The 26,346-nt window shown below is 43.2% G+C and overlaps 3 protein-coding genes across 5 annotated transcripts in view; 2 read left to right on the top strand and 1 right to left on the bottom strand.

Moving 5' to 3' along the window:
- The first annotated feature begins 238 nt into the window (after nt 1–238).
- Nucleotides 239–2,128, top strand: LOC115533634 (zinc finger protein 664). The gene has a single exon (XM_030344226.1). The coding sequence runs from the start codon at nt 490–492 to the stop codon at nt 1,534–1,536; it is 1,047 nt and encodes a 348-aa protein (XP_030200086.1). The 5' UTR covers nt 239–489; the 3' UTR covers nt 1,537–2,128.
- Nucleotides 2,129–2,807: 679 nt separating this feature from the next.
- On the bottom strand, nt 2,808–8,530 carry ercc1 (excision repair cross-complementation group 1). 2 transcript variants are annotated; one of them, XM_030343971.1, is made up of 9 exons: nt 8,018–8,530; nt 7,185–7,517; nt 6,939–7,042; nt 6,666–6,765; nt 6,318–6,391; nt 5,564–5,663; nt 4,666–4,741; nt 3,721–3,789; nt 2,808–3,629 (listed from the first exon to the last, which is right to left on the bottom strand). In XM_030343971.1, exons 1-9 carry the CDS (start codon nt 8,060–8,062, stop codon nt 3,613–3,615), a joined length of 918 nt encoding a protein of 305 aa, XP_030199831.1. In that variant the 5' UTR covers nt 8,063–8,530; the 3' UTR covers nt 2,808–3,612. The 2 variants fall into 2 exon arrangements, with proteins under 2 accessions (XP_030199831.1, XP_030199830.1); XM_030343970.1 differs by having other exon boundaries at nt 4,670–4,741; nt 8,018–8,527.
- A 309-nt stretch (nt 8,531–8,839) lies between these two features.
- sona (SON DNA and RNA binding protein a) overlaps nt 8,840–26,346 on the top strand; it is a 30,869-nt gene continuing 13,362 nt past the window's right edge. Inside the window, exons 1-3 of one of the 2 annotated variants that reach the window (XM_030343236.1) lie at nt 8,840–9,118; nt 12,631–12,712; nt 24,717–24,927. In XM_030343236.1, coding sequence (XP_030199096.1) covers nt 12,685–12,712; nt 24,717–24,927 — 239 coding nt within the window. In that variant the 5' untranslated portion in view covers nt 8,840–9,118; nt 12,631–12,684. Of the gene's footprint in view, nt 9,119–12,617; nt 12,713–24,716; nt 24,928–26,346 lie in introns of both variants that reach the window. The other variant, XM_030343237.1, reaches the window with a different exon arrangement.

Here is a 26,346-nt window from a genome sequence, read left to right as displayed (position 1 = left end):
CGTTCCTCCTCCACTAGATGACGCTGTGGTCGTTCCTCCTCCACTAGATGACGCTGTGGTCGTTCCTCCTCCACTAGATGGTGCTGTGGTCGTTCCTCCTCCACTAGATGGTGCTGTGGTCTTTCCTCCTCCACTAGATGATGCTGTGGTCGTTCCTCCTCCACCTCACTAGACGGTGCTGTGGTCGTTCTTCTCTGTGTCCCGGGTATCAGATGTCTGATGCTCGGGGTTCCTCTTGGATTTTGTTGTCAATAGGGATGGGGGGGGTGGGGGGCGTTGACAGCGGTCTACATATTGTGTTCTCCAGCCTTACCATTCATGCGTAATATGTACTTTTATGTCCTGCTGATGTGGAGCTTTACGCCAGATCTCACATTCTGACCCAATGCGGAGAGTTCACTGCATGGTTGACGTTTCGATTCATTTCATGGTGATGCGGATAGAGACGTGATGTGTCCATAGAGTAAAGCCGCCACTATCCTCATCCTTATGGTTGCAGATTGCACGATGCTGGGTAAAGTCGACGACAAAGACGCTGGACGTTGTTCAGAATGTGGATGTAAATTCAGACTACGGAAGGAGCAGACCCCGTTGGCCCCCTCCACCACTCCAGCCGGGCGAGGACGGCACAGAACCGACGACCCCTCCAGATGCCCGTCCTGTCTCCGATCCCCCCCGGGACGCCGCCCCCAGAGGCGCCTCCGCCCGGACCCTCACAGCTGCCCTGACTGTGACAAGACCTTCATTTCCCTGACCCACTTGACTGTTCACCTCGCTTCTCACAGCAAGGGGAGGAAGTTCAAATGCGGGACCTGCGGCAAGTCCTTCCATCAGTCCTCCCACCTGGTGGCTCACAAAATGATCCACAGCGGGGATCGGCCCTTTAAGTGCCCGGTGTGTGGGAAGAGCTTTGGCCGGGCCTCGCACCTCAAGACCCACCAGCGGCTCCACACGGGGGAGAAGCCGTACTCATGCTCCTACTGCAGCAAAGCCTTCTCTCAGAAGGCTGGGCTGATGGCGCACGTTCGCCTGCACACGGGGGAACGCCCTTACAAGTGTGACAGGTGTGGGGATGCCTTCCGCTCCCTGTCCAACCTGCTGTGCCATAGAGCGCAGGAGTCCCCCGAGCCGGCAGCGCCCCCGCATGGGTCCATTCCCACGGCCCGGCAGCGCCACACCCCGCTGGACCCGCCCCCCGAGTGCCTGAACTGCGGGGTCTGCTGTCGTACCTTTGTGCGCTCCTCTTATATACGGCTGTACGTGCGCCTCAAAAAGGGCCAGCGACCCTACCACTGCAAGGTGTGTAACAAAACCTTTGTCAAGATGGATACCTTTGTCAGCCACTGTGATAAACACTTGAGGCATAAGAAGGTCAAAGGTGGGAGCGAGGAGGTTAAAGAGAAAGTGGTCAAAGCTCCCTTGTTTGTCCCACTGTCCCGACCGCCTCCCCCTCCTCCGCCGTCGCCAAGTGGGGCCATCTCCTCGGAGGTCACCACTCGCTCCAGAACCAGGGCCAGGGTTAAGATGGAGCCGTGACCTTGTGAAGCACAGCTAATGGCTTCCCCAACCGACCACATGAGGCTGAGGTCATGGTCATGTCTTGGGTCCTCATGGTAAACATAGATAATTTTTAGACGTACCCATTAGATGAACGTCAACATGTGATTCAGAAGAACATAGCCAGATACTCTCATAAGAAGGCCCCCAAGATTTCATTTTATGTCTTCCAGCCAAGTGTCTGGATAGAATCATCTACATGGGGGGGGTAGATTCCCTAATAGAACACACCTTCTTTCTTCTGCTAGTTTTTGTTATTTGTGTTAAAGAAACATATAGTATTTCAAACAAATGTATTGCATTTCATTACTACATGATGAATAGATTGACTGACACGCCGCCTATTATGTTAGCAATGCGGATACAGTGAAATTATTTTTAAGTCAATATTTCCAATTAGAAATAGCAGTTAATAGCACTTAACTGGCACTTTTTAACCTGACACCTAAAATCCTTGTTAAATTAAAATGGTATTTTGTACCATGAATGAATTGTTGCATGTGCTTATTTTCAATACATATTGCTGTGATTGCAATAAAAATGTAAAACAATGAATACAAGAAAAAACACATGCAGGCCTCGGCCTTTCCAAGCCTTTGTTTCTTCATCCATGAGCATAAAACTGTCTTGAACGTCAAAGGAGTTAGAAACTAGTCTATTCTATTTAATTTAATCCTAAATCTACCAGTCTTAAATTTGTGTGATGAATTAACACTTCTGCATCCTATACAATGATTGTTTGCTGATCCAACATGTAGGACTGTGTAATTAAATAGAATCTGTAAGATATGGGCCAAAATGGGATTCCTCAGAAGGTTGGCTGGCGTCTCCATAGGGTGAGAAGCTCAGCCATCCGGGGGAACTTGGGAGTAGAGCCGCTGCTCCTCTGCTTAGAAAGGAGTCAGTTGAGCTGGTTCATCTGGTTAGAATGCCCACTTGGTGCCTCCTTAGGGAGGTGTTCCAGGCACGACCAGTGGGGAGGAGACCTCGGGGATTCCCCCACTAGAGCTGGTTTATGTGGCCCGGGAAAGTGAAGTATTGGACCCCCTGCTGGAGCTACTGCCCCTGCGACCCGGCCCGGATAAGCGGCTTTGAAGATGAGGAGGATGAGTAAGACATGATGTAATTTATTCATCCCATCCCATCCCGGCAGCGTTGTCGATGTAAGGCTGTTTGTCTCGTTCGTTCCGGGTTCAAAACCCCAATGTCGACACACTAGCCACCCTTGAGCAGAACTAATAAGCAATCAGTTTTTAACTTCAGTTATCCTTTAATATCATACAATTATTTGAACAGACGTAAACATTAATTCAAATGGGGCTGACATGGCTTGCTTGATTAGCTAATTTCATAGCAATGCTGGTATTTTATAAAAAAAAAAGTATTATATTGTAACAGCAAAACAACACCGACCAATAAATTGTCTTTGCCCACGAATGCAAAGATATGTTCTAATCACACAATTTCTATCAGTACAGTTGACAACCTTTATTGCATACAATAACAATGCCGATATCCTAACCCTAACCCTTCTTCTAACCCTCCATTAAAATCAGATCAGCACAAACAATTCTGGTTCCCAAATTCCCATCCTTAATGTTGTAATACAGAATATTTCAACTAGCTTGACATGATGTGGACATATCTGTAGTCAATCCTAAATCGCTAGATTTCAACAATGTTATAAATCATAGTACACCCCGCCAATGATATATTCTGCAAATAAGAAAGGCTATCCAGCCCGTCCCTCTCTCTTTATCTAAAGACCCTTACTGTGGCCCCCCATACGGTGCTCCCGCTCCCTGCCCGCCGAGCTATGCTTACTCCCTCCTTCTTTGTGAACAGCCGGTTAGTGGACACAATACGCATTTCATGTTTTGAATTGTGAAAGTCTGCCGCCTACTAACTGGGAGGGGCTCCCTCTTCCACATTGGGACTTTAAGATGCCTGTTTGTGAGTGTTTGGGTGAGGTGTGTCGTCTTCGTCTTTATGGGGCACGGCCCTTGGGTTCAGCCCTCCTTCCTCTTGGACTTCAGGAACGGCTGGTGGAGAACATCATGGAGGCGCTTTGCCTGCAGACACACAACATCCATGGAGCTCACATCTATCCTGCTCCTATATTGACTCATGGGAATGACGCATTGATATACTTTCTCCACTCACTTTCTGTGGTCCCAGTCCTGGACAGAGCACCAAGTCTTCTTTCGAAGCATTGATGATCCCTTTTACAGACTGGGCAGGGGACAGAAACATTGGTTTAAGACAACATAGGAACAGCAGTTCCACATTGATACAAAGTAGGGGTGTGAACGGTTACAAATAATTGTAAACGGTTACACGACCCCTTTTTTTTCGTGTACACGGTTAACCGTTTTTTTTTTATTGATTTTTTTAAGTGGACCGCAGTCTCGCTATACGACCAATGGAGAGTAGAGTTTAGATCGGGTCCAGAAAATCAAGCCCGAACTGGCGGCCCGAGCCCGTGCACGTTCTGTCTGAGCCCGGCCCGACACATTAACTGTAATTATGAGCCCGAGCCCGGTTTCATACTACATGTGTAACTTTGTACACATTTGGAACAGTTGGAACACACAAGACCGGAAACATAGCAACGCCGGTAAACAAACCCCGAGAAGCCCAATCCCTATGAGAGCTCCCCGCGCTACGGCCATCCGGAGGCACACAGAGCTTTTGGCCGTGATATTATATATACAAATATTATATTATATAGCCTATTCACTTTCTCCTCCAAGCTGCAGTTCACCCCGGACTGCACTGCACTGAGTTTGACGGTTGAACGCTGATTGGCTGTTACGTTACACATGTGACTCAGTGGCCACGTTACATGACGTAGCCTATGCCCGGTGTTCAGTTACCTAACATTTATCGCATGCATTTATTAGCTCCTTAATATTGTCCAAGTGGAACATTTGTAGCTTTATTAATCGCTAAATAAATAGTAGCCTATGTGTTATTTTTGATAAAATTATTATTCGGTTTTCGTTTACTGATTTTTCCTAAACGGTTATGATTTACTAACCGGTTACCCGTGTACACGGTCACACCCCTAATACAAAGCATGACTTGTTCCAGCTAGTTCAATAATACCGACAGAGAAGGCAGACAGTAGAGTGATGGAGTCCGTCTTGTTGATGGACCTCACCGTGGTCAGGCAGTCAGTCACCTACAGAGACATAGTAGAAAAGGTAGGAACAACCGCAGGACTCGTACTTTGGGTCGGATAAGCAATCAAAAGGTCAAGGATTTTACAGTATGAAATAATGGGAAATTATCTTTGCGGTACGAGCCTCGCAAGACCATCCGCAGATTCTGATTGGCTCTGCAGATCAATGTCTCCTCGAGTCACTTCAAAGCCTCTCCTAAGTGTGAAAGGTGCCATCAGCACTAGGGGGAGGTTGTTTTAGTTCAGTGCATTTTGGATAAAACTGTTTTGATTTCTTCTCTGTTCTCAGGCGCTGTTGAAAGACTGGCGCTCATTGCTGATTAGTTCTATCTTAATAGGCTGGAGGCCAGGCAGATGGAGAGCAGGGACACAGAATGGGATCTCATGAGATAAGGAAGGTCAACTAAAACGGTACTCTCGATTAGAGACAAACTGAAGAGGACCTTCCAAACAATCTTTGTTGACACTAGTCTAGTCGTCCTTCGGAGGAGACGTAAAAACCGAGGTCCTGACTCACTGAGGTCTTAAAAGATCCCAAAGCATTTATCGCAATGAGTAGGGGTTTCCCCGGTGTCCTGGCTAAAACTGCCCAACCAGCCTCATTCAATCTGGCCCCCTAATCATCCTCAACAATTCCGTCACTCTCCAACTCCACCCCCTGTTGTGTGGTGAGCGTTCTGGCGCAGATTGGCTGATGTGCATCACCCTAGTGGGTGCTACACACTGGTGGTGGTGAGTGAGGTCCCCCCCTTCACTGTAAAGGGTCTTTGAGTGTCTAGAAAAGCGCTATATAAATTCAATAAATTATTATTATTATTATACCTTGGACAGGTAGTCTTTCTCCACATGCTCCTTCAGGAGGTCCGCTGGTTTCTTCTCGTAGGACTTGTATGTCTCCAAGTAACGCCCGGCCTCCTCTGGACTGCCACACAAGAGGCGCAAGAAGAGGATCACTGGATTTAAATCAATCTGAGCTATAATATCAAATTATATAAACACGGTTTATATAATTACTAGTCAATTGAAAGGGATTTGTAAACATTCACCTTGGACCTAGAGATATCTCCCTTCCTCTCTCTAATTGAAAGGTGATAAGATAGTTTGCATTTTGCAATTCCACTGCAGCCACGAAGTCTGATACTAAGGCAAATCAACTGACTTCTTTGTTGTACCGATACCAAAGATGTTCACTTCTCCCATTGTGTATTTAAAATGAACCTGGTCTCTCCCATCCACACTCACTCAGGAAGAGATCTCCTGCATGGCAACATTGAGCACCAGGCCATGTAACATTATACTTCAACTCACCACCCGAGCGTCCTTTGTCTGGAGGAGCCCAGTGAAAACCAGATGGCGTGGGGCAGCGGGTTGCTAGGTGGCGTGTTGTAGCATGCACATTGATACAGAGTGCTTGCAGGCTTAGCATGGGTTGCCCCAGTGGGAACCCATCCACTAACCCTGGCAGTGTATTTAAAAGTAAACGCATGCTACACTTCTCCCATGCTCATGCATAGTTTAACTAGAATTAACTTAACTAGAATTTCCCAACAAAGATTATTTTGCAGACTTTGCTTACCTCCATGCCAGGATGAGGGTGCAGTCAGCCAGGATGCACATGCGAGCCAGCTCCTTCAGTGAATGAGGATCCTTCTGCATAAAACAGTAAAATAATGATCTGATCTCCATATTGCACATTTGTTTTTTTTCTCGAAAACAATATCAACAATGTTTCACTCCTTTTTGATTGGAGCCCAATCCCATCCTACTATCTACTTTTCTGACGGACAACAACGTTTTCTAACTTAATCTACTAGAAGGATCAATCCTCTCCCTTTGAGGGTAAACTGTGTTAAAATTGCCTCTACGGGGGCAAACATGACTTCAACAATTGTACGACTTGATTGCAATTTATTTTTTTACTTACCACATCGACTTGAACGAGCAACACTCGTAGAGTAAAGGTCTGTCCGAGCAGTTTGAGGCGGTCGTGAATATAATCTGGGTTGAGACTATGGTACCGCAAACTAAATCCAAAGGTCATCCCAACCAGTCATGTAAATAAAACAAGAGAAGCAAACTGTGAGATTAGAAAAATGTGTGGCCACACACACACACACACACACACATACACACACACACACACACACACACACACACACACACACACACACACACACACACACACACAGTGTGAGACCTCAGGAAAAGAGCACACGTCGTCTGTCCCAGCACATAATCGGGGGTAATTTCTCCAAACTCCCAAGGCACACTCCTGACAAACTTCAGAATGGGGTTTCCCCTCTGTGATGAGACATGGTAGAAAAACATTTGGGACAACAATACATTTAGAATAAAGCCATTAAAAACACGAGTTAAGTTAGCTTAGCAAGTCCGGGGTGAATATCACAGGGAAGAGGGAGCCAGTCCATGGTCTATAGCTTACCTGCCGGGGACTGACAATAATACTACCACCAGATCCCACTGGTTTAGGAGCCATCACTGAAACTGGCTCTGTCCTCTGGTCAGCTCCCTGGGGTTGATCAGTCCCAGTCAAGTCCATGTGCTCACTTGGTACATTGTTGTCCACACAAAGAATGCTTTGATGGAGTTCATGCTGCAGGGCTGCACGGTCCACAGAGGTGGAGGGTGCTAATTCAAGGCTGCTCAGCATCGCAGTACTTTCATCCTGGTTTGTATTTGACACGTCGGTCTGGCCCTCTGCAGGGCGGGCAGGGTCCGCCGTTCCCTGGGTCGAGCTCTGAGGCGGAGGCTTGATCTAAAGTGGAATACATAACATATATGGGATAAAGCACTTGTATTCTGGAATGTATGATCATGTAAACAGAGTAAAGTATTTCTCTTGAGTTGTTCCAATGTTTACGTGCGAGCAGGTGAGCCGGTGTTCTGCCAATCTGTGCTACCTATCAAATCGTCCTACCTACCTAGTGGTTCTGCGCATGCCGACAATATTGATCCGTGGTGTGAAATACACATAATTTACCCCTGAAATCTCCAATAAAGACGTTTTAATACAGTATCAATATATGCTTCCCATATTCTTAGTGAACATGGAGTGAGTGAGGGTGTTATATTCTGTAGTGGGAGCATCGTTTGATAGAAGCAATTGGTCGACAGATCAAATACGCTACCAAACAAAAAAGGTTGCATGATTCGATAGACCCTTGTTCTGCCAATGTATGCATGTATTTTATACCACTGGCACGATTAGATAGCGAGCAGAGATTGGCACCACCGGGTTGGAGGAGCGGTACTGACCGGTGCAGAGTCCTCCAGGTGGAGAGTAAACCTTCGCCTCTCCATACTACTGAGATCAATGCTACAGGATGAGACGTGAGATTAATTCACCAGTCCGCTACAGGGTCGACTTGAGTCCGATCAGTATGAACAAACCAGTTAAAAAAAAACAGCCAGACTCTTGAGACGGTCGCCGAGAAGTCGATGTCGACAAAAAAGAGCCCAAACTAGTCGAAATGGATTGTGAAAATCCAGATAATAATGATTATTTTAATAATGAATTGATTATATATTTATGTGTTTGTTTTGTCTAGAAGTAAGTTCAACCAATTGGTTATGTACTGTAATAAATTGGTAGGCCTCCAGAAATATATTAACTGTTTGGGGTAAATAAATTATTAGGGTAATTCATTTGAGTACGAATTCTAAATTCTAACGTTGACATATCTGTCGTGAAGGCCGACTGGTCCAATAAGCCACATAGAAATGGACATGATGAGTGCACTTCTCGGAAAGAAAACTGTGTCGCTCCGCAGGATTCTAGCTCTGTGTTTTCCCGCGTCACTACTTCTGACGTCATGACTATACGGAAGCCTTATGGGTCCGTGCTATTAAGCAATCTTAATAATAATCATATATAATACAAAAAAGTAACTCCAAATAGGCAAACTAGACCTTGAATACGTATGGCTCTTATATGTATATCTATCAAATGTTCACTTCCATATCAACCTATACGTATTAATTGTGTAACTTTAATAAGTGTGACCATGATGTGAACATCACAGATGTAGCCACCTGCCGTTTCCTTCCTATTTTAACCTCGTTAATGAAAGCAGCATAGCAGTCTTCTGGTTCAAGGGTCGGAGTTTACGTGTGTTTTTTGGCTTTAATAATCCTAATATAAGCAAGTAGCTAATGAGTTGAGGTTGTGTTTCTGTGGAGTTACTAAGGAGACGCTGACGCTATATTCAAACCGCGCCATGATGCATTCTGGGAGGCGCACTACTGTCATGGCGGATCTGGTGGTGTGCTAACGTTAACGATTAGCATACACAACGGTTTTCTGGATTAGTGGTAGTCCCACTTCCTCTCGGACGGCAGTAACTCAGCGTAACCTGGGTAAGTTTACAATTTGAATCTCTCCGTGTCCGACCATGTGTCGGGTGTATGTTTAGACTGCGGGATCAGCCGTAATACGGTAAGAGCCCTGCGGATCAGCCACCTAGTCGGTGGGCTAGCCACCTATCCGCGGCGTGTCTCCGCGCGTGCCTCGCTTTGTTAACCCGCTTCACGAGCGGCTCACGTTTAAACAACTAATGAATGGGCAGCAATCTCGCCTCAACAATGGCGAATCTTTTAGCCATCATCAAGGGTAATTAACGCCACCTTGTGTGGCTGGCGGTGTAACGTAGGCTGGACGTCAAGGGACGGTGAAGTGTTTTATAGTTCACAGGCCTAGCTCGGGTCCTCAGCCAGCGTGTTAGCCGCTACATGGTTAGCTGTTACAGTTAACTGTTAGATGGTTAGCCGCTACATAGTTAGCCGTCACGTCGCCATCTGTCCTCTGTGTGCTCATGTCGATGGTGTGTTTGTAGGTCAGGATAACTGTATTTGTTCCGTAACCTAACAGTGTTTGTGAAATGCAGAATGCGTTAGATTGATGTGCCATTACAACAAGAGCTAGTATGTGCTATCCGCCGCCGTGTGGCTATCCGTTCAGGTGCTCCGTAACCGGAGGAGACCGGATAAGCACTCTGTTCAGTAACGTTAAGGACCTGGCGAAATGGTTGGATTTGCTGTTTTGTTTCCGATGTTTTGTGTTAATGATGTCCGGTATTTCCCGGCTTCGGCTCATGTTATGTTTTGTTTGGCAAATAATTAAAGTTCCAGGGAAAACCCTCTCCAACTCTTTATGAATCGTGAGAGAAATGGTCTACGTAGTATTTATAAAACAACTGATATAACTTTAGGTGCCAACTGTTTTTCCATTGATCTCGTTGTGTATTTGAAATTATTTTCTGGATGCCTTATATTTGGTCTAAGGCCAACCAATGAGTGTAGATTTAGTCTCCAAACTGGCCTCGATGCCCAACGACCTGACCAAACCGTGTGCATTTTTAGTGAAGCACAAAAATGTGCTATTGATCAATGTGTAAGCATTGACAACTACTCGTTTAGTTGTGCATGTTTTTTTTCATGGTTTAGGCTTAAATCCAATGTTCGACGATGCAAACATTTAAACTGCTCTTGTGTCAATGAAAATGCTTATTAACAAGACACCATTTTAATTGGGAAGAAGACACAATATTTCTTGGAACAAGGATAATTGAGGCAAAGGCCTCTTTTAAATTAAAACTTTTAGAAAAGTTAACAAGGTTATATGTATTATTATTATTACATGAATCAAATGAAACACAGCAGCAGGACAGACTTGTTGTCGCTGCAGGCAAACTAATAACGTGTAGACCTGTCTGAAATGAGTAGATCTCAACAGCACATATCTTGATGTATTATTATTATTGGTGATTCATGTATTGCTTGGTGACTCTATTTAGATGTTTTTGTTGAACGCTATCGACAACGGTTCCCACTTTGATCAAACATAAATCTATCCCAGATTGTAAATGCAATGGTCAGACAGATTCCCCCATGTCTAGTTGAAGGTTTGGACTGCTATGAGTTTGTTCACTCAGTAATTGTTGTTAATGACTAGCCATGTGACAATACAAGAAATGTATTAGTAAATACCAATAAAACTGAAGTTCAATGGTTCTTGACAACCAAATCGATACCACTGTATAAATAAAAAACTAAAACTATATCCCACCTACTTCAACAAATGGTCCTTTATTGAAAAACATTAGAAAACACTTTTTTGGTAATGTGAACAAGTGCTTTCCCTCATGTATATTGAAGCATACCCACTCCGATGGATTTAATTTGAATAGTACTCGCTAGTACCGACATAATTTGGTCGGTACCATTTAAAGGCCCACTATGCAGGATCGGCCATTTCTTTGCTGTTTTCTTGGTTTGCGCACACACTTTTCTCTACATAGCGCCCCCTACAGCTTCGTAGTAGATATTTTACAACACTGTCGTAACCCTTTCCCATGCACTTCTACGTTAGCCATGTGCATTTGTTTTCAAAGAAGCCGGCTAATGCGTGGAGCCAGGTCCGAAGTAGATGTTCATAAAGTGTAGACAAGGTTATACATTTTTAAAATGGTGTATTTGAATTGCAATAAACAAATCCATCCTTTTTTATAATTGACGGGAGAATTTATATCCTAGATTATAATTGTTTTATCTTTGGTTGAACAGAACGATCAGTGTAAGAGTGTTGGCCATCATACATAACGATAGCACCGACAGTCGCCGCTTGGGTCCCTTATCAGTCGATGCCGTAAAGCATTTTCGAAACTACAATCTGACTACATTTTCGAGGCGCGTTTGGATGCTTCCGCTGCGTCACATCCGGATGGTGTCGGTCCGAACAGAGCAAGTTGCATTTTCGCTTCTTCCTTGGAGAAGCGATAAGGGGCAATGAAACACCCACCAAACGACCCAGAAATTGTTGTAGAACCATCAGAATAACTCTCAACCTGCATAATTAATGTAATTTTGGCTAAGAATGTTGCATAGTGGGCCTTTAAAATAACAGAATTTGGATCCATAAATTCCATCCCTATATAGGACGGTATGATACAGGTTATACTCAGTTACAAAGACTGTGTATACTACAGGTTAAAGTGACTTAACATAGACTGTGTGTATACTACAGGTTAAAGTGACTTAACATAGACTGTGTATACTACAGGTTAAAGTGACTTAACATAGACTGTACATAATACAGCTTAAAGCGACTTAACATAGACTGTTTATTAGGGGTGTGAATCTTTGTCTTCAGACGATTCGATTAACGATTTAGTAGTTGGCGATTCGATTCAAGGACAATTTTTTTTTTTAACGATTCGATTCTGTAAACCACGATTCATTTCAGTAACTTTGAACCAAAATTCTATATCCGTGAAATAAACATGCAATAATGTGACACCCCTTGTCAATTTTACCATTATTCTTTGCGAAGCCAAAATGCTTCCACACTTTGGATTCCAAGTTTGCTGGTGCATTAACAATCTCGCTGCCGCTCTCTGCCATGTTTGAAATGCACCAGTAGAGGGTGAGGGAGAAAAACAACTCTCGTGGGACTTCCTTGCAAGCTGACTAGCTGATGACAGAGTTACGGATTACCGAGCTGCACTTCACAAAATAAACGCGTAAACCAAGTCTTAAAACATTAATCATAATCGATTCATACGATTTAAAGCATTCATATCGATTATTGGTGAAGCCAAAGCGATTCATTCCATTTATTTTAGCGGATCGATTTAGTTGAATCGGTAGGACTGACAATCGATTGATCGACGCATCGCATGAATCGTTACACCCGTACTGTTTATACTACAGGTTAAAATGACTTAACATACTTGTGTATAATACTGGTTAAACTTACTTGACAGATTGTATGTAATACAGGTTAAACTGACTTAACATAGACTGTATATAATAAAGGTTACACTGACTTGGTTAACATATAATGAATATTGAAATTCAGGTTGTTGTTTCAGAGGGAACCAGCAGAGCGCAGCTCTCCAGTCAATTGGTTCCAAGCATCTGGCATAATGGAATGTGCAGTGGACATTCCCTCAGGTGAGTGAGCCCTGCAGCTGATACATTCTACGTCTCACACCACAATCCATAATCGAGGGGGGGCCTGTGCAACCTGGCTCTGAAATGTGTCTGCTTTATCACTTAATGAAACATTAGAAAAGTGCATTGCATGAGGGATGATGACCGATTGGATGATGCCTATCAACGTTAACGGATCAATCTTGGTGCTTGTCGGTTAGTGTGGACTGTGGAGTGCAGGGCTCTAAAGTGCAACCTATTTGGTCGCACATGCGACCTAATTTCTCAATGGTGCGACTAAAAAAAATCAGAGGTTGCACCGGTGCAACCAGCTGTTCAAAAAGAAAAAACCTCTGCGACTCTTGACAGTCTCCCTGTGGGTCAACCTTCAACAACAGACCCACATATAGGCCCATATCATGGTGTAAACCAATCAGAGATAACGGCCCTCTGATTGGCCGTGGTCCAGATATTCCTGTGTAATGCGTGTGCTGTGTGTTCTCACCAAACGCGAAATTTTTCGCCCCTACGCGTTGTCGCCGAAGTTTTATCGCGCCACACATCATAATCTGTCGCTGTGCAAGTTTTGTCGAATTTGTCGCGCCACAACAAGTAACCACCATTGCATGTCTTTACCTTTTGTGGAAGAGGGAGGGACAGTATATTCATAATATTGTAATGACCACAGAAGAGGCAGTGAATGAAGTATTGAATAGTAGGGCCGACCGATTCATCGGCCTACCGATTTAATCGGCCGATTATAGCCTTTTTGAAAATAATCAACATCTGCCAAAAAGACGAAGAAATGTAATTGCGCTTAGTATCCTGCAGATTGCGCTCCTACTCGCCTTGCTAACTAACAAATTTAGCTGGAGTAAAAAGAGGAGATTGAATTTTACCGTACAACATGAAAGCACGCTCGCTCAGGCAGCTGCGCGCTCACCTCATCAATGTACACAAGACGCGTTGTTTGAGCATGTTGTGCCTGTTTTTCTTTAGGTCCCAGGCCATGGGACCTAAAGTGCGACCCCATTGCAGGATACTAAGCGCAATTTGTTATACTGTAGACTCTAACGGTGAGACCATACTGCTCAGCACGCACGTGTTAGTCACTGCTCATGAGCGCAGCACATTGGGAGTTAGTTATTTATTTTACATTTTACATTACACTCAATTTTTACTGTAAATGTATTCTAAAACACTCAAAGGTTCTGCATTCAATTCACATATTCGTCAAAAGTGTTTAAAGTATATTTAAGGTATCAAAAACTATGTTTTATATGCTTTTTTTTGGTTTTGTTTTTAATCGGCCGATTAAATCGTAATCGTAATTTTTCTCTGAAAGGCGTCGGCATCGGCACTCAAAAATCGATATCGGTCGGGCCCTATTGAATAGACAGATTTATTAGATAGGCCTACCTAATAAACCGTTGGAACACACAAGACCGGAAACATAGCAACGCCGAGAAGCCCAATCCCTATAAGAGCTCTCCGCGCTACGGCCACCCGGAGGCGCACAGAGCTTTTGGCCGTGATATTATATATACAAATATTATATAGTATTGTATTATATATAGAGCTCCGGGAGTCGCAAACAGTTACATTCACTTTATCCTCCATGCTGCAGTTCACCCCGGACTGAACTGCACTGAGTTTGACGGTTGAACGCTGATTGGCTGTTACGTTATACATGTGACTCAGTGGCCACGCTGTTGAATGCTGATTGGCTGTCGTCACGCGAAATTCGCGTCGAAGTTCAAATATTTCAGCTCGAGCGAATTTGTTGCGCCACAAATCCTCGTGAACCCGCTCGCCTGTGCACGGCGAAAGTGTTGTGCGAAAAATTCTCTATACGTCTATACGTTAACTTTGTATGGGATCCTGTCGCCCCGTCGGGTTTGGTGTGAACACACAGTTTAGACAGGGAGAGTGGATGTGGAGGAGGGTGACCAGACGTCCCCGTTTTGGGTGACCTGTCCCCAGTCATAAAGTGTGTGTGTGTTTGTTGTGTGTGTGTGTGTGTGTGGTAACGTTAAAGTAAGTTGTTTATCTGAACTGAAGACCTAACGTAACGTTATAAAAGTCAGTGGACGCTAACATTATGACACCGCGTCTCTAGCCCACTGTTTAATTTCTCCTCAAGTCTTTTTATTCCCGCATGTGAGCGGCGGAGAATATGATCTCTAAATTATTATGGACAGTAGACTAATAGCTATAAGACTACAGTTAGCAATCTCATTCCAAGACCTTTTTGTGTGAAGTGAAAAAAACTATTCTTCACACTGTTTTTCCGTCTCCTCCAAACTAAACAAGCGGCGTCTCTTCGGAACTGTCATTTTCTTAACCTGTTAAGGTCCGGCAGTATTTTGGTTTTTTTCGCCTAAACACATACCCAAATGGAAAAGCTTATAACACAGTAACCCTAAGTCCTAGATGGATGTATGATACTTCATTTGAAAGCTGACAAGCTCTAGTTTCTGTAGATATGTTTATTTGGCATGTGTCATACACACAACCTAAATGACATCAGTTCAGACATGGCTCTAAAGCAATTTTTTTGTCTTCGAAAATAATGGGTCATATTTGAACTACAATAACTAGGATGTGCTTTATGTAAGGCATATGGCAATATGCCAAATACCTTCTACATCATGCCAACTACACCTGGAAAAAAATTTGGAGTTCTAGGCCTAAAGCTTTGGGAGTTAATGGAGTTTTTATGGTGTGTGGTCACTGGCGGCCCAAACCTCTCCAAAATGTCTCCAAAAATGGCCAAATTGTGCCAAATGCATTTACTCACTTCTGTGACACTGGAAACATTACTGAAGCATTTTGGTGACTATAAAACCTTTCTCCATGATTCAAAACATAATTTTTTCACACATTCATTTGATATGGCCATATTGAGATATTGTCATGTGATGAGACACTACCGGATCTCTCACGACCACCTTCAGTAGGAGTGGGGGCCGGGGGTCTGCCTGTCTGGCTTTGCGGCTCCCAATCCGCATCACTGTCCTCAGACATTGACCTACAAACACAATGCAATGCACAAATGTCACCAAATATAATGAAGAAATATATAAATGCAATTCAATGGGGTGTTATTTACATAGAAAACAAATAAACATTTCATTTATATCATTTATATATATATAATGTATACTATATAACTATACTGCATTGTTCACTGTAAGCATAAAAACCCACACACAAAAATACACATAGATGGCGTCACTCACCGATCTAAGACTTCGTCCAATTGTTGCTTGAACATCTCCTCTATCTCAGAATCATATTGGCTGTCTTCGCTGTCCTCGGATGAAGCCAAAATCAAAGCGAGGGCTTCTTCATGTGTGTAATATTTCGTTTTCTTCGTTGATTTCGCCATTGTAAACGGCGAAATCAATGTGATCAATGTGTGCGGCGTGCGTCCTGGTCCGCTGGAGGCTCTGTCATGCGCAAAGCGAGTTGTCTGCCGTGATGACGCAGCTGTATATCTCGGCTCATACGTATCACACCTGGACACGCCTGGTAGCGTTGGAAAGGTAAACTCATTGGCTAGAAGCCCAAGTGACTGATATATCAATAGCCAATACGCTGTCCCTATACTAAAGCCGCGTAACAAAGTAAACAAAGCCCATTGGCCCTTCGAACTGGGAGCGCTCCATCTACTTCACGGGCTGTACCGGGGTGAAAACTGAACAGAAAAAGACGGGGACACTTTCATTTTGTAGCCAGCAAAGTGATGAAAACAAGCATACCCAACAACTCCATACTGGAGGTAGAGAAAATATCCATGCGGCATTGAAAAGCTGGATGTTAGTTGACGAACAAAGTTTGGAGATGGTAAACAAATGGACTTTACACGACAATATTCACAAGCTGGAATAATTTTATGAAAAACCATGTGGATGCTTTTGATCAGTGGATTCTCACGGACATTTGGAATATAAATAATTGAGGAATGGACACATATTACGGTTCTCGGATTGCTTCAAAGGTAGGGAGTCTCTCTGTTTTATTGGCATTTCCGGTTTACCATGCTGGTTAATATCAATATTTATGGTTTTGTGCTCATGATTTATGAAAAAAAAAAACCGGATGAATAAATTGTGGAGATTCTACCCTTTCTAACGATGTATAGAATGTCTGTAATGATGAAAGTTGAAGCGGGTTATGTCGCTGCGTAGTGGGAACATGTGGTCAACAAACACAAATCGCCCACCGGTGGGCGAATGGGTCTTAAGAGGTTAAATGAGCCGGGGCAATGTTTCGAATGACTTCCTAATAGGGATGAGTCGGTCGCGACCGATTCGTTCACAACGAACGAATCCCGAACGTGAACGACAAGAACTGGTTCCCCAAAACAAGAACTAGTTCTTTGATTCTTTTCTTTTAACATAAAACAAAAATATGGTCACGTAAATAAAATATACTAACGAACAGAGCTTCGTCTTCCCGCGACTTATATTGATTGAGTCTACAACGTTCTCAAAGATTCAGCCAATGAGAGGTAGCAATGGTGTTGCAATGGCACCTGGGTAAACAAATGACAAGGTGGTACCGTCGAATTTGCGCGCTTTCTGTCTGACGCATCTTGGGTCATACCATTCGACGTTGGGCCACTCATATATCCCCCTACATTTCCGAAAATAGACTTGACCTCCATCTGTTTATTGGATAAAGCATTTCCCAATCCCAGGAGTCTTTGCTCCATTCTACGTCAATTCAAGAACAAACAAAGAAATTAAACTGCAGTTCGTATTTTTTATTTATGACCATGAAAGTTCTGTAATGCCTTAATAATGAAGAATTAAATGTAAAGTAAAATAAAATTATAAATATAAAACCATGAATGACATATAGAGAGTAAGCAAGTGGTATAAATATTGGTGGGACGTTTGGTTATACTATATAGTATATCTTGTCAATTTTCACGGGGGGTAGACCCTAGAAGTCGCTTAAATTATGCTCAGGGCTAGGGCTGGGCGATTTGGCCTAAAAATAAAATCTCGATTTTTTTCTAACTAATGGACGATTTTCGATTTAAACCTCGATTTTTTTTTTTTCTGTTTTTCTCTAAACACATTCCATTGAAACCCATGTACGTGTGTGGCGCTTATGGGGTGTCGCACCACACTCACCAACGCAGGGGTCTACAACCCGCTGATTTAAGAGTATAACAATTATCAACAATCATGGAAAGCTGAGTAGGTTTATCAGTTTTAATAACAGTATGAACAAATAGAACACAAAAATGACAAGTTGTCCTTTGTATATCTATAGTAGCAATAGCACATGCTAAACAAGGACAAAATCTACTCAAAATAATTGAATGAACTGTTTACATCCATGGCTAACCAGTGCATGAGAAGGAGATGACAGGAGACTAATGTTTCACTCTTTCAATTGCTCTAATTTGAGCTCTTACTGTTGTTATCTAACATACCATACAGTAATTGAATTGTGTAAAAGTGTGAAATTACTGCACCTTAAAAATGACCGTGAATTAGCTATACTCATTTGCATAGTGATTAACATTATGAATTTCAATTGTGTATACCAACTGTATGTTGGCTGACATTTACCTATAACTATAACTTTTTTCCCTCCACTCTAACCAAGGATGCCTGTTTTTAAATTCCCTAGCCTGACACCCTGTCTGAAAGGCTGGCCAGGGGTTCTCATCTAAAAGTAACAAGGAGATATAAAGTGGGATTAAAACATTGTCTTCTGTTGACTACTTATTATGTGGTTTACACATTAATATGGGAGGACTGGACACACACGCACGCACGCACGCACATACACGCGAGAAGGAGGGGCTCGGCCCGCCAACTAACGTGCAGAGATGCAGGGGCAGCTTCGCGCTTCGTAAAAGAGACAGGGCAGAGCGCGAGCGCGCAGCGGGAATTTTATGAATGGTGAATGTAGGAGATAAGTTCCCCTGCTTAAAGTATTTTATTCGCAGTTATACCCAACCGATATTTCCGAAAAATAAACACAGAAGTGAAAGATCTGTCACAAGACGATTGATACGTATCCGTGCACATTTTTAAGTGGGTATACGCAAATCCTGGTGCGTTCCTAGTGGGTATACAGCGTATACCTGCGTATCACGTAGACTACACCACTGCTTGTAACTAAGAGAACACACATGTGAGTTGTTGATCACAAATTATTTGTATACATAACGTCATCTTTGCAAAAGACGTTTAACTGAAAAGTGTTTCAATCGACCCGGCTCTCCCCCAAGTCTGTCGGGGGCGAGGTGAATGTGATTGCAGTAGGCTAGGTTTTGCGCGCGTTCTGGAAAGTGAGAGAGGAGGCTACTACGGAGTCTATTCAGCAAAACAAATCGGAAGAGTCTAGAACTGTTTTTAAATCGCGAATTTTCGGTTCAGCCATTTCACAAACCGTAGGAAAGAAAAAATGCAAATGAATCGATTAAACCGAAAAAATCGCCCAGCCCTACTCAGGGCTGTCTCGCAGGGGGGGGGGCGCAGACACCTGTGAGATTCCCTGTCAAATGACGTAATCTGACGTAACGAACGAATCAAAACGAACGAATGAAACAAACAAATCGTTAGTGAACTGAAGAAGTTCCCGGAAAAGAATAATTTTGCCCATCCCTAGCTCCTAACCGTGCGTTCACACCAAACGCGACGGGGCGACAAGATCCCATACAAAGTGAACGTAGAGATTAGGGATGGGCATGATTAATCGACGAGCGACTAATTGATCGTTAAGAATTTCGTCGATTACGTACATTTTCCATCGATTAAACTAATGCAGTGTGCAATTAATCATTTTACCACACGGGGGCAATATTTAAATTTGCGGCTCCTCCCCCGCAATAACATCCCGCTTTGAGCGGTGAACTCTTTACGCCTAGCAGCTATAAAAAGCTATAAAAACTACGAAATGACTATTAATGCGCCGACTTTGGCTCAGCCTGGCTCCGCCCTCTTCCGCTACGTAGCTAAGGTAGCTGCCGTTGAGTATGAAAAGTGAACATCGCCACACACTTCGCGATTTCACCGTTTTCAGTACACTTAATTTCGCCCGATCTGAATTGGAAACCCCTACGTACTCAAACTTAGACTAGTAAGTATGGCTATTGGAACACGGCGATGTAATCATGAAGCGGACGAGGCCCCGGCGAAGTCTGGTGTGGGACCATTATGATTTAAAAAATGACTTCTTGGGGAGCACTATAAGCCTACCACTCAAGGCGAGGTTAGCATCGAAGCACAAATAAAGAACTTTCTGAGCCCCTGGATTGTGGAAATTTGTCCCACGCCATGCCAAGTTAGCACGGAGGTATTTGTGCATCACAGCAACGTCGGTCAGGCCTCGACATTAACGGTTGCCCGCTTGCCCGGGGCAACCAAAAGTCATGTTTGGGCAAGTTGAGATTGATTTCTGGTTACCCGAACGGGCATGTGGATTTTAGGTGGATGTTAATATAAAGGCTATTTATTCAAATGTCTTTAGAAACTGGTGAACAACCTTTTTTGCCGCAAAATAACACAAAATATAATTTGCAATTGATCAGCGTGCCGTCTTCTCTTCTCTCGGAAAGCGAGTTAACAGACACGCATCGCTTCAGTGCGAATATAGCCCCGCCTTCTGTCACCCGCAGTGCGTTCTCTGGCCGTGATTCGAAGGTGTTGGCTAAAGGTTAGCCAACCAAGCTAGCATCGCAAGTGCAGCGCCTCCGCGAACGGTTTAGGTAGAAGGAAAATGGAGTAGTGATGGAGGAGTGCAGTTGGGAAGTACTTTGGATTGAGGCAAATTAACAATTTAAGTCATATGCAAGAACACGGTTTTGGGTTTCATAACTGTGCACATGCACAGCAATAGCGATCTTTTTCACGAAATTGGACCCTCACAAACTATACATTACATGAAAGCTGAGCCTCCACTTATTCCAACAGTCCAAACCATATCATTCTGTGACTAAAACTCGCAAATAACAACTTAAGAAGAAACGTCCCCTTTTCTTTTAACAACCAAAAATAAAGTATTACCTTTGTGATTTTTGTCCACAAAGATGATTCTGGTTGAATAAAACCACCATAAACGGATAACCCAGTGTCTGGGCCAAATTTTGCAACTAAACATGGTATTTTCAATCAATGAATAAGAAGGTTTCTTAGGAAATAGGTAAATTGCCTTCAATCAGAAAACATATTCTTCAGCGCAAACTAGTGGCCATATCTTTATTTGCGAGTGTTTGGCTTGGTGCATTCGAATATTTTGGCCCTGAAATTTAAATAGAGGTGTCAAGTGTCAAAATTGTAAGATATCTACCTTATTTGTGTCTCATAGTAAGACATCGCTCCCAAATGATAACGACAAACTGATGGTGGAAATGTTATCTTCCACTTATGCCGTGTTCCATGGCTTTATTCACTTTAACCAAGTATCGTCCCCATTGAATATTTCACTTGCACAACCATCTTTCTTTTGGCACAAAGATGACATTATCGCCCTTGCAGTTGTGGAGACATACGCTATTTACTTTGGGCATGTTCTTTCCTGAAAAAAACGTTTCCCCTGATATCGAAAATGGTATAGAATATCGATATTTTTACAGGTATAGTGTCAAAGTTAGAAAATCCAGTGTCGTGACTGACAACACTACTAGAAACGCGATTGTGATTATTCAGTTAGAGCTACAAGAAACGTGAAAGTTAAAAAAGACACATCTTTGCTACTACCTCTGACATTGAGTTAAGTACATTTGCATGAAATCATGCAGGTCTACATATAACGAGCGATAGCTTTAATAGGTTGCAACGGTGGACTGAAATCACTTCATGTCACGATGTGACCGGTCAATAAATAAGTAAACAATGAGAAGTTTGTTATTTTTTAAACACATGTGCTGAAGCTAACATTCAGCTTCAGTCTGAGCTAGGATGATTTTTCTGAACCCCCCCAAAACCAGGCCGCGTGCCTTGCAAAAAGAGGCCTGGTCACGATTCTGATTATAATTTGGGCAAGTGAACATCACATTCGGGCAAGTTGAACCTGACCTGTACTTGCCCGATGGGCAAGTGCTTTTGAAACATTAGTGTCAACCCCTGTAGGTATTAGTGGGCAACTAACACAGTATTCAAAGACGTTCCCGAAATTCAGCCGTGGTGCAGAGTTACAGCCACGCCGAGCCAGTCGCACATTGAGCTTCCCCCAAATGCGCTGTTTTGGTGTCTGTAGCTATAATGCAAATGAGGAGGAGCGAGGCGGGTCAAGGAGGAGGGTGAGGGTGTGGCCCTGAGCAGCTTGCAGCCACGGGACCATGCGCTCTGTTTACAGTGGATGTATCGCAATGGCGAGGCGCACACAGCCTTTAGCCGTGTTCTGTAAATATTCTAGAACACACGGGAGTCCTGGAGCTCTATATCTAAATATTATCATATAGCCTACATAGATATCTATATCATATCATATAATATATATTATCACGGCCAAAGGCTGTGTGAGCCGACATTATGAATCTCAAAGGACCGCGTTGAGTTCTCCGACGTTCCTGGTTCTTCAACGTCCTCATCAATGTGAAGTTGACTGAACCGCGACATGGAGGAGAAAGGGATCGTTGCCGGGCAGCGCTTAGGCACCTCCGCCTCCGGCGGTGGTCCCTCAGCGGGGCTCAAGCGGGAGACATTCGCCGCCAACGATCCCTTTCTCCTCCATGTCGTGGTTCATGTTCTTGAGGGAGTCAAAGCCAAAGTTCCTTCCCCCCAATTCATTCTCAACCTTGGCTGAGATAACCCCAAATACGAGTCTCGTTGTAGAAATACCAGAGACGAGTGTCCGACGTGTTATGCGCCATAACACCAAAAGCAGAACGGTTATCAAAATAACAAGGAAGTGTACAACACTTGCGTTACAGTCCTGGGGCTCTATATCTAAATAATATCATATGATACATATAAAGAAAATAAAGCTGCGTCTTGCGGCGGTGAAAATAGCCAACACTTTGTTGCTGCGGGTCTGCTTTCCCGAACTCACCGTTGTGTTTCAGGAGCATGTGCCGCATAGTACTTTCGGGTAGCTAGATTTCGCTTGGCATATTTTACATTTCACCTCATGATCTCCTATTTCTTTAAAGTATTTCAATTCTTCGCTGCGCTTTGCTTTAACCGCCCCCTCTTAACTTTTTGAATTCTGGCGTGCCTGCTCACGGCACGGAACGCGCCACACAGAAATGGATACATTTCATTTGCTTTGTGCCCACGCCATGCGTTAGTGGCGCCGACAGAAAATTGATTAATTTGCTTCAGAAAACTTTGTTTGTGTGTATGCAAACTCGAGTTTGCCTGTCCACCAACCGAGTTCATTTGCAACGAGGAGTACTCGAGTAATCGATTCCTCACGCCCATCCCTAGTGTGTATCTCCAAAACTGCAAGGGCTATAAAATGTGTCAGCTTGGTGCCAATAGAAAGATTGTTGTGCAAGTGAAATATTCAATGTGGATACTACTTAGTTAAAGTGAATAAAGCTGGAACATGGCATAAGTGGAAGACTCCTCCCCCTCCCACTGTCTTTCCGAACGTGCCGTGTGCAAAGACGCTTCATTCCCGCCCTCCCACAACACAACAAGCATGGAGGATATGTACTTTGACAATATAAGACTAATTACCATGTTTTAATAAAAAAAATAAAGATTTTGGGTTGACTGGCTCTTTAAAATTAGCGGCAGCTGATTAAGCATTGGTCCCGTGCCACTGTGAGTCGGTCAGTGTTAAACCCTGGAGCCGGAGCGCACACCAACCATTTATTGTTTATCACTTAATTAGATGTGACACTTCTATATTGTAAGACTGAAAAACGTATTAATCCCTCTAGTTTGACTTGTGTGCATTTAATTTAGTTGTGGCTCTACTTGTTGGATTGGGCCTTCAAATGTTCAACTAAAGAGCAGTGCTCGCAGGAAAGCAGTCGGTGTTGAGCCATGATTTCATATAGTTATTGAATACCTAAAAAGCTAATTTCTTGGGTTATGAACATGGACCAGGAAGAGTTGTGGGTGAGGACACTTTCGAAGGTTTATATTTATAACTCATCTTGCATGTGTGCGTTCGCCTGTGTGTACATTATGCAACATGTGTACTGTACTCAATCATAAGGTTACCATTCCAGTCATTGAAGATTAGGGAAAGAGGCCAGGTCAAAACAGACAATGCTACAGCTAGTCTGTTCGGGGTCAGAGCGATTGATTTTGGCTCTGTGCTGTGGTCCACTATTCCACGTGTAGTACCGCGTGTTGTCAGATATGAAACAACTTGGCACAAACGTTATTATGTTGTGCCAACTTGGCACAACATAATAATAAAGTAAGGAATAATACGAAACAAACAGTGGTAACCAGCAATGAGGTCGAGTAATGTGTTAGTCGTACCCTATATTCACGTACCGCAGGGCCAGTAAACACTGGCTTGTAGCATAGACTATTGAGATGAATCGCACATAAATCAGATGGTGTTAATTATAAGTCTATGAATGTAGTTCACCACTATGGTTGCAATTAAGAGGAATGTGTTGAGAAACGTAAATAGGCTGCCCGAGTGACAATCTGTCAGAGGGATGGCTTGCGCACGCACACAGACGGACTCTAGAGTGCTTTCATTTTCATGCCGACTATTAGTCTCTGTTCCTGTGCCTCTAAGGCTAGGGAACAGAGACTAGGTTACATTACACAGCATTGAAATGTATGCACATCTATGGGTTTTGAGTTGTTCCTTCTACATCTGACTATTCTAGTGATACTTCCAATATGTCTCAGTTGATCTTAACACTCCTTCGGCCAATGCGCTTGTATTTTTTGTGAGATCAGTAGTCGTGTTGCCGTAGCAACATGCCGTTGCTGTCGGCAACAAGCATAATGTAAATGCAAAATGCAGAGAGAACCTGGGAGAAACACCAAAAAAATAAATAAATCGTAGTTGTATTGTATATGCTGTGTGGTGAATGTTTGCATATCTAACCCTCGGCCTGGGACCCTGCGAGCAGGTGAGGACGAGGCCACGGAGAGGGATGACCTCAACGCCAAGGAAGAGGGCGTTGACACCCCTCACAAGAAGAACAAGAAGCACAGGAAACACAAGAGCAAGAAGAAGAAGCGGCGCCGGAAAGGAGACAAGGAGAGCAGCTCTGAATCTGGTGCAGAATCTGAGGCGGAGCAGCCCCCCTCCCAGAGGGCGGTGAGGAACACCAGAGCCAGGTGAGGACCATTCGGATATCTTCGGTTGGATACAGGAGACTTTCTTAATGGGGTGATGGCATGCTTTTTCGGCTTTTCCCTTTGCTTTAGACTGTTTGATGTATATATACATTAGAGCCCGAACGATATAGGATTTTTAAGACCGATACGAATATTTTGTGATTGAAAAATCCGATATGCCGATATATCGAACGATATATATATATTAAAAAAAGAATCCAGAAACGCGCAACAAAACAAACAGATTTCCCTAACATTGGTTATTTGTAGTTATCCTTTAAATCCTTTTCACTCTCAGCTATTACGTTAACAGCAAAACTGGACATGGTAGTCATGAATTAAGTCATGCTTATCGACTTTAGAGAATTGATGGGGATGTTCTTTTAATTGTTATTCAAGCAATGTATGTCTCGTGACAGTTGCCAACTTACCATGAACACACTTGCACACATGAACAACACCGATGGTCTCCGTCACTCTGCCTAACTCTGGCTGAATCAGAGGGTTTGGGGCGTTAGAGCGCCCCCTGGTGGACAAACTTTTTTTTTAATATATATTCATTTATCGGCCATTATAAATGCCAATACCGAATAATTTGATAAATGCCTAATATCGGCCTGCCGATATATCGGTCGGGCTCTAATATACATGTTATAATGGGAAAGTCTAAGTGTGTATTTAATACTGTGCAGTGGGCGCTGCTGAAGGGCAGAGGCCATGTTTACAACTTCTCGGGGGTGTGAATTGGCAGACGCTCGCGCAAGGTGTTTGACCAATCGTAACAGAGTGGGCGTGCCGACCAATCACAGCAGACTGGGCTACTTGGGCGGGGGGCCTTAAAGCGTTTTTGAAAGATGCTGAAATTGGTTTTGCAGTGATGAACGGTGAGAATTAGGGCTGCAACTAACGATTATTTTAATAATCGATAAATCTGTAGATTATTTTTTCGATGAATCGGTTAAAAAAAAAACATTTGGAATTGCCGCATCTTTATTCAAAAACTGAATATTATTTCAAATTCACAGTGCAGACTGAAGTGTAAAAACACCAGGATATTGCTCCAACGTCCCGGAACTATTAAAAGTAAATTTAAATAATAAAAAAAATAAAAAAACATAACTGGGATAACACAAAAAAAAAACATACAATGTATGATATAATTTTATATGTATACAAGGGATGTCCATGGTTAACCGGTCGAACCTATTGATACCATTTTCGAGACTCCTTGAAATAGAACTTGTAATATTGCTTTAGTTGCTGATAAGATGATGATAGTTCAAGATAGGACATTAAACGGGTCATAATTCTATCTTTACTATCTATTTTATATTACTGGGAAAACAAGTTTTCACCAAAATCTCTTATATTTTTTTTCTGTTGCATTTGAACGCATCAATCATTACTGAGCCGGCCTGA

This window comes from Gadus morhua, chromosome 20 (genome assembly GCF_902167405.1).
Source record: "Gadus morhua chromosome 20, gadMor3.0, whole genome shotgun sequence".
NCBI lineage: Eukaryota > Metazoa > Chordata > Actinopteri > Gadiformes > Gadidae > Gadus > Gadus morhua.
The sequence above is the reverse complement of the archived record's forward strand: the minus strand, read 5'-3'. Positions and strand labels throughout refer to the sequence as shown.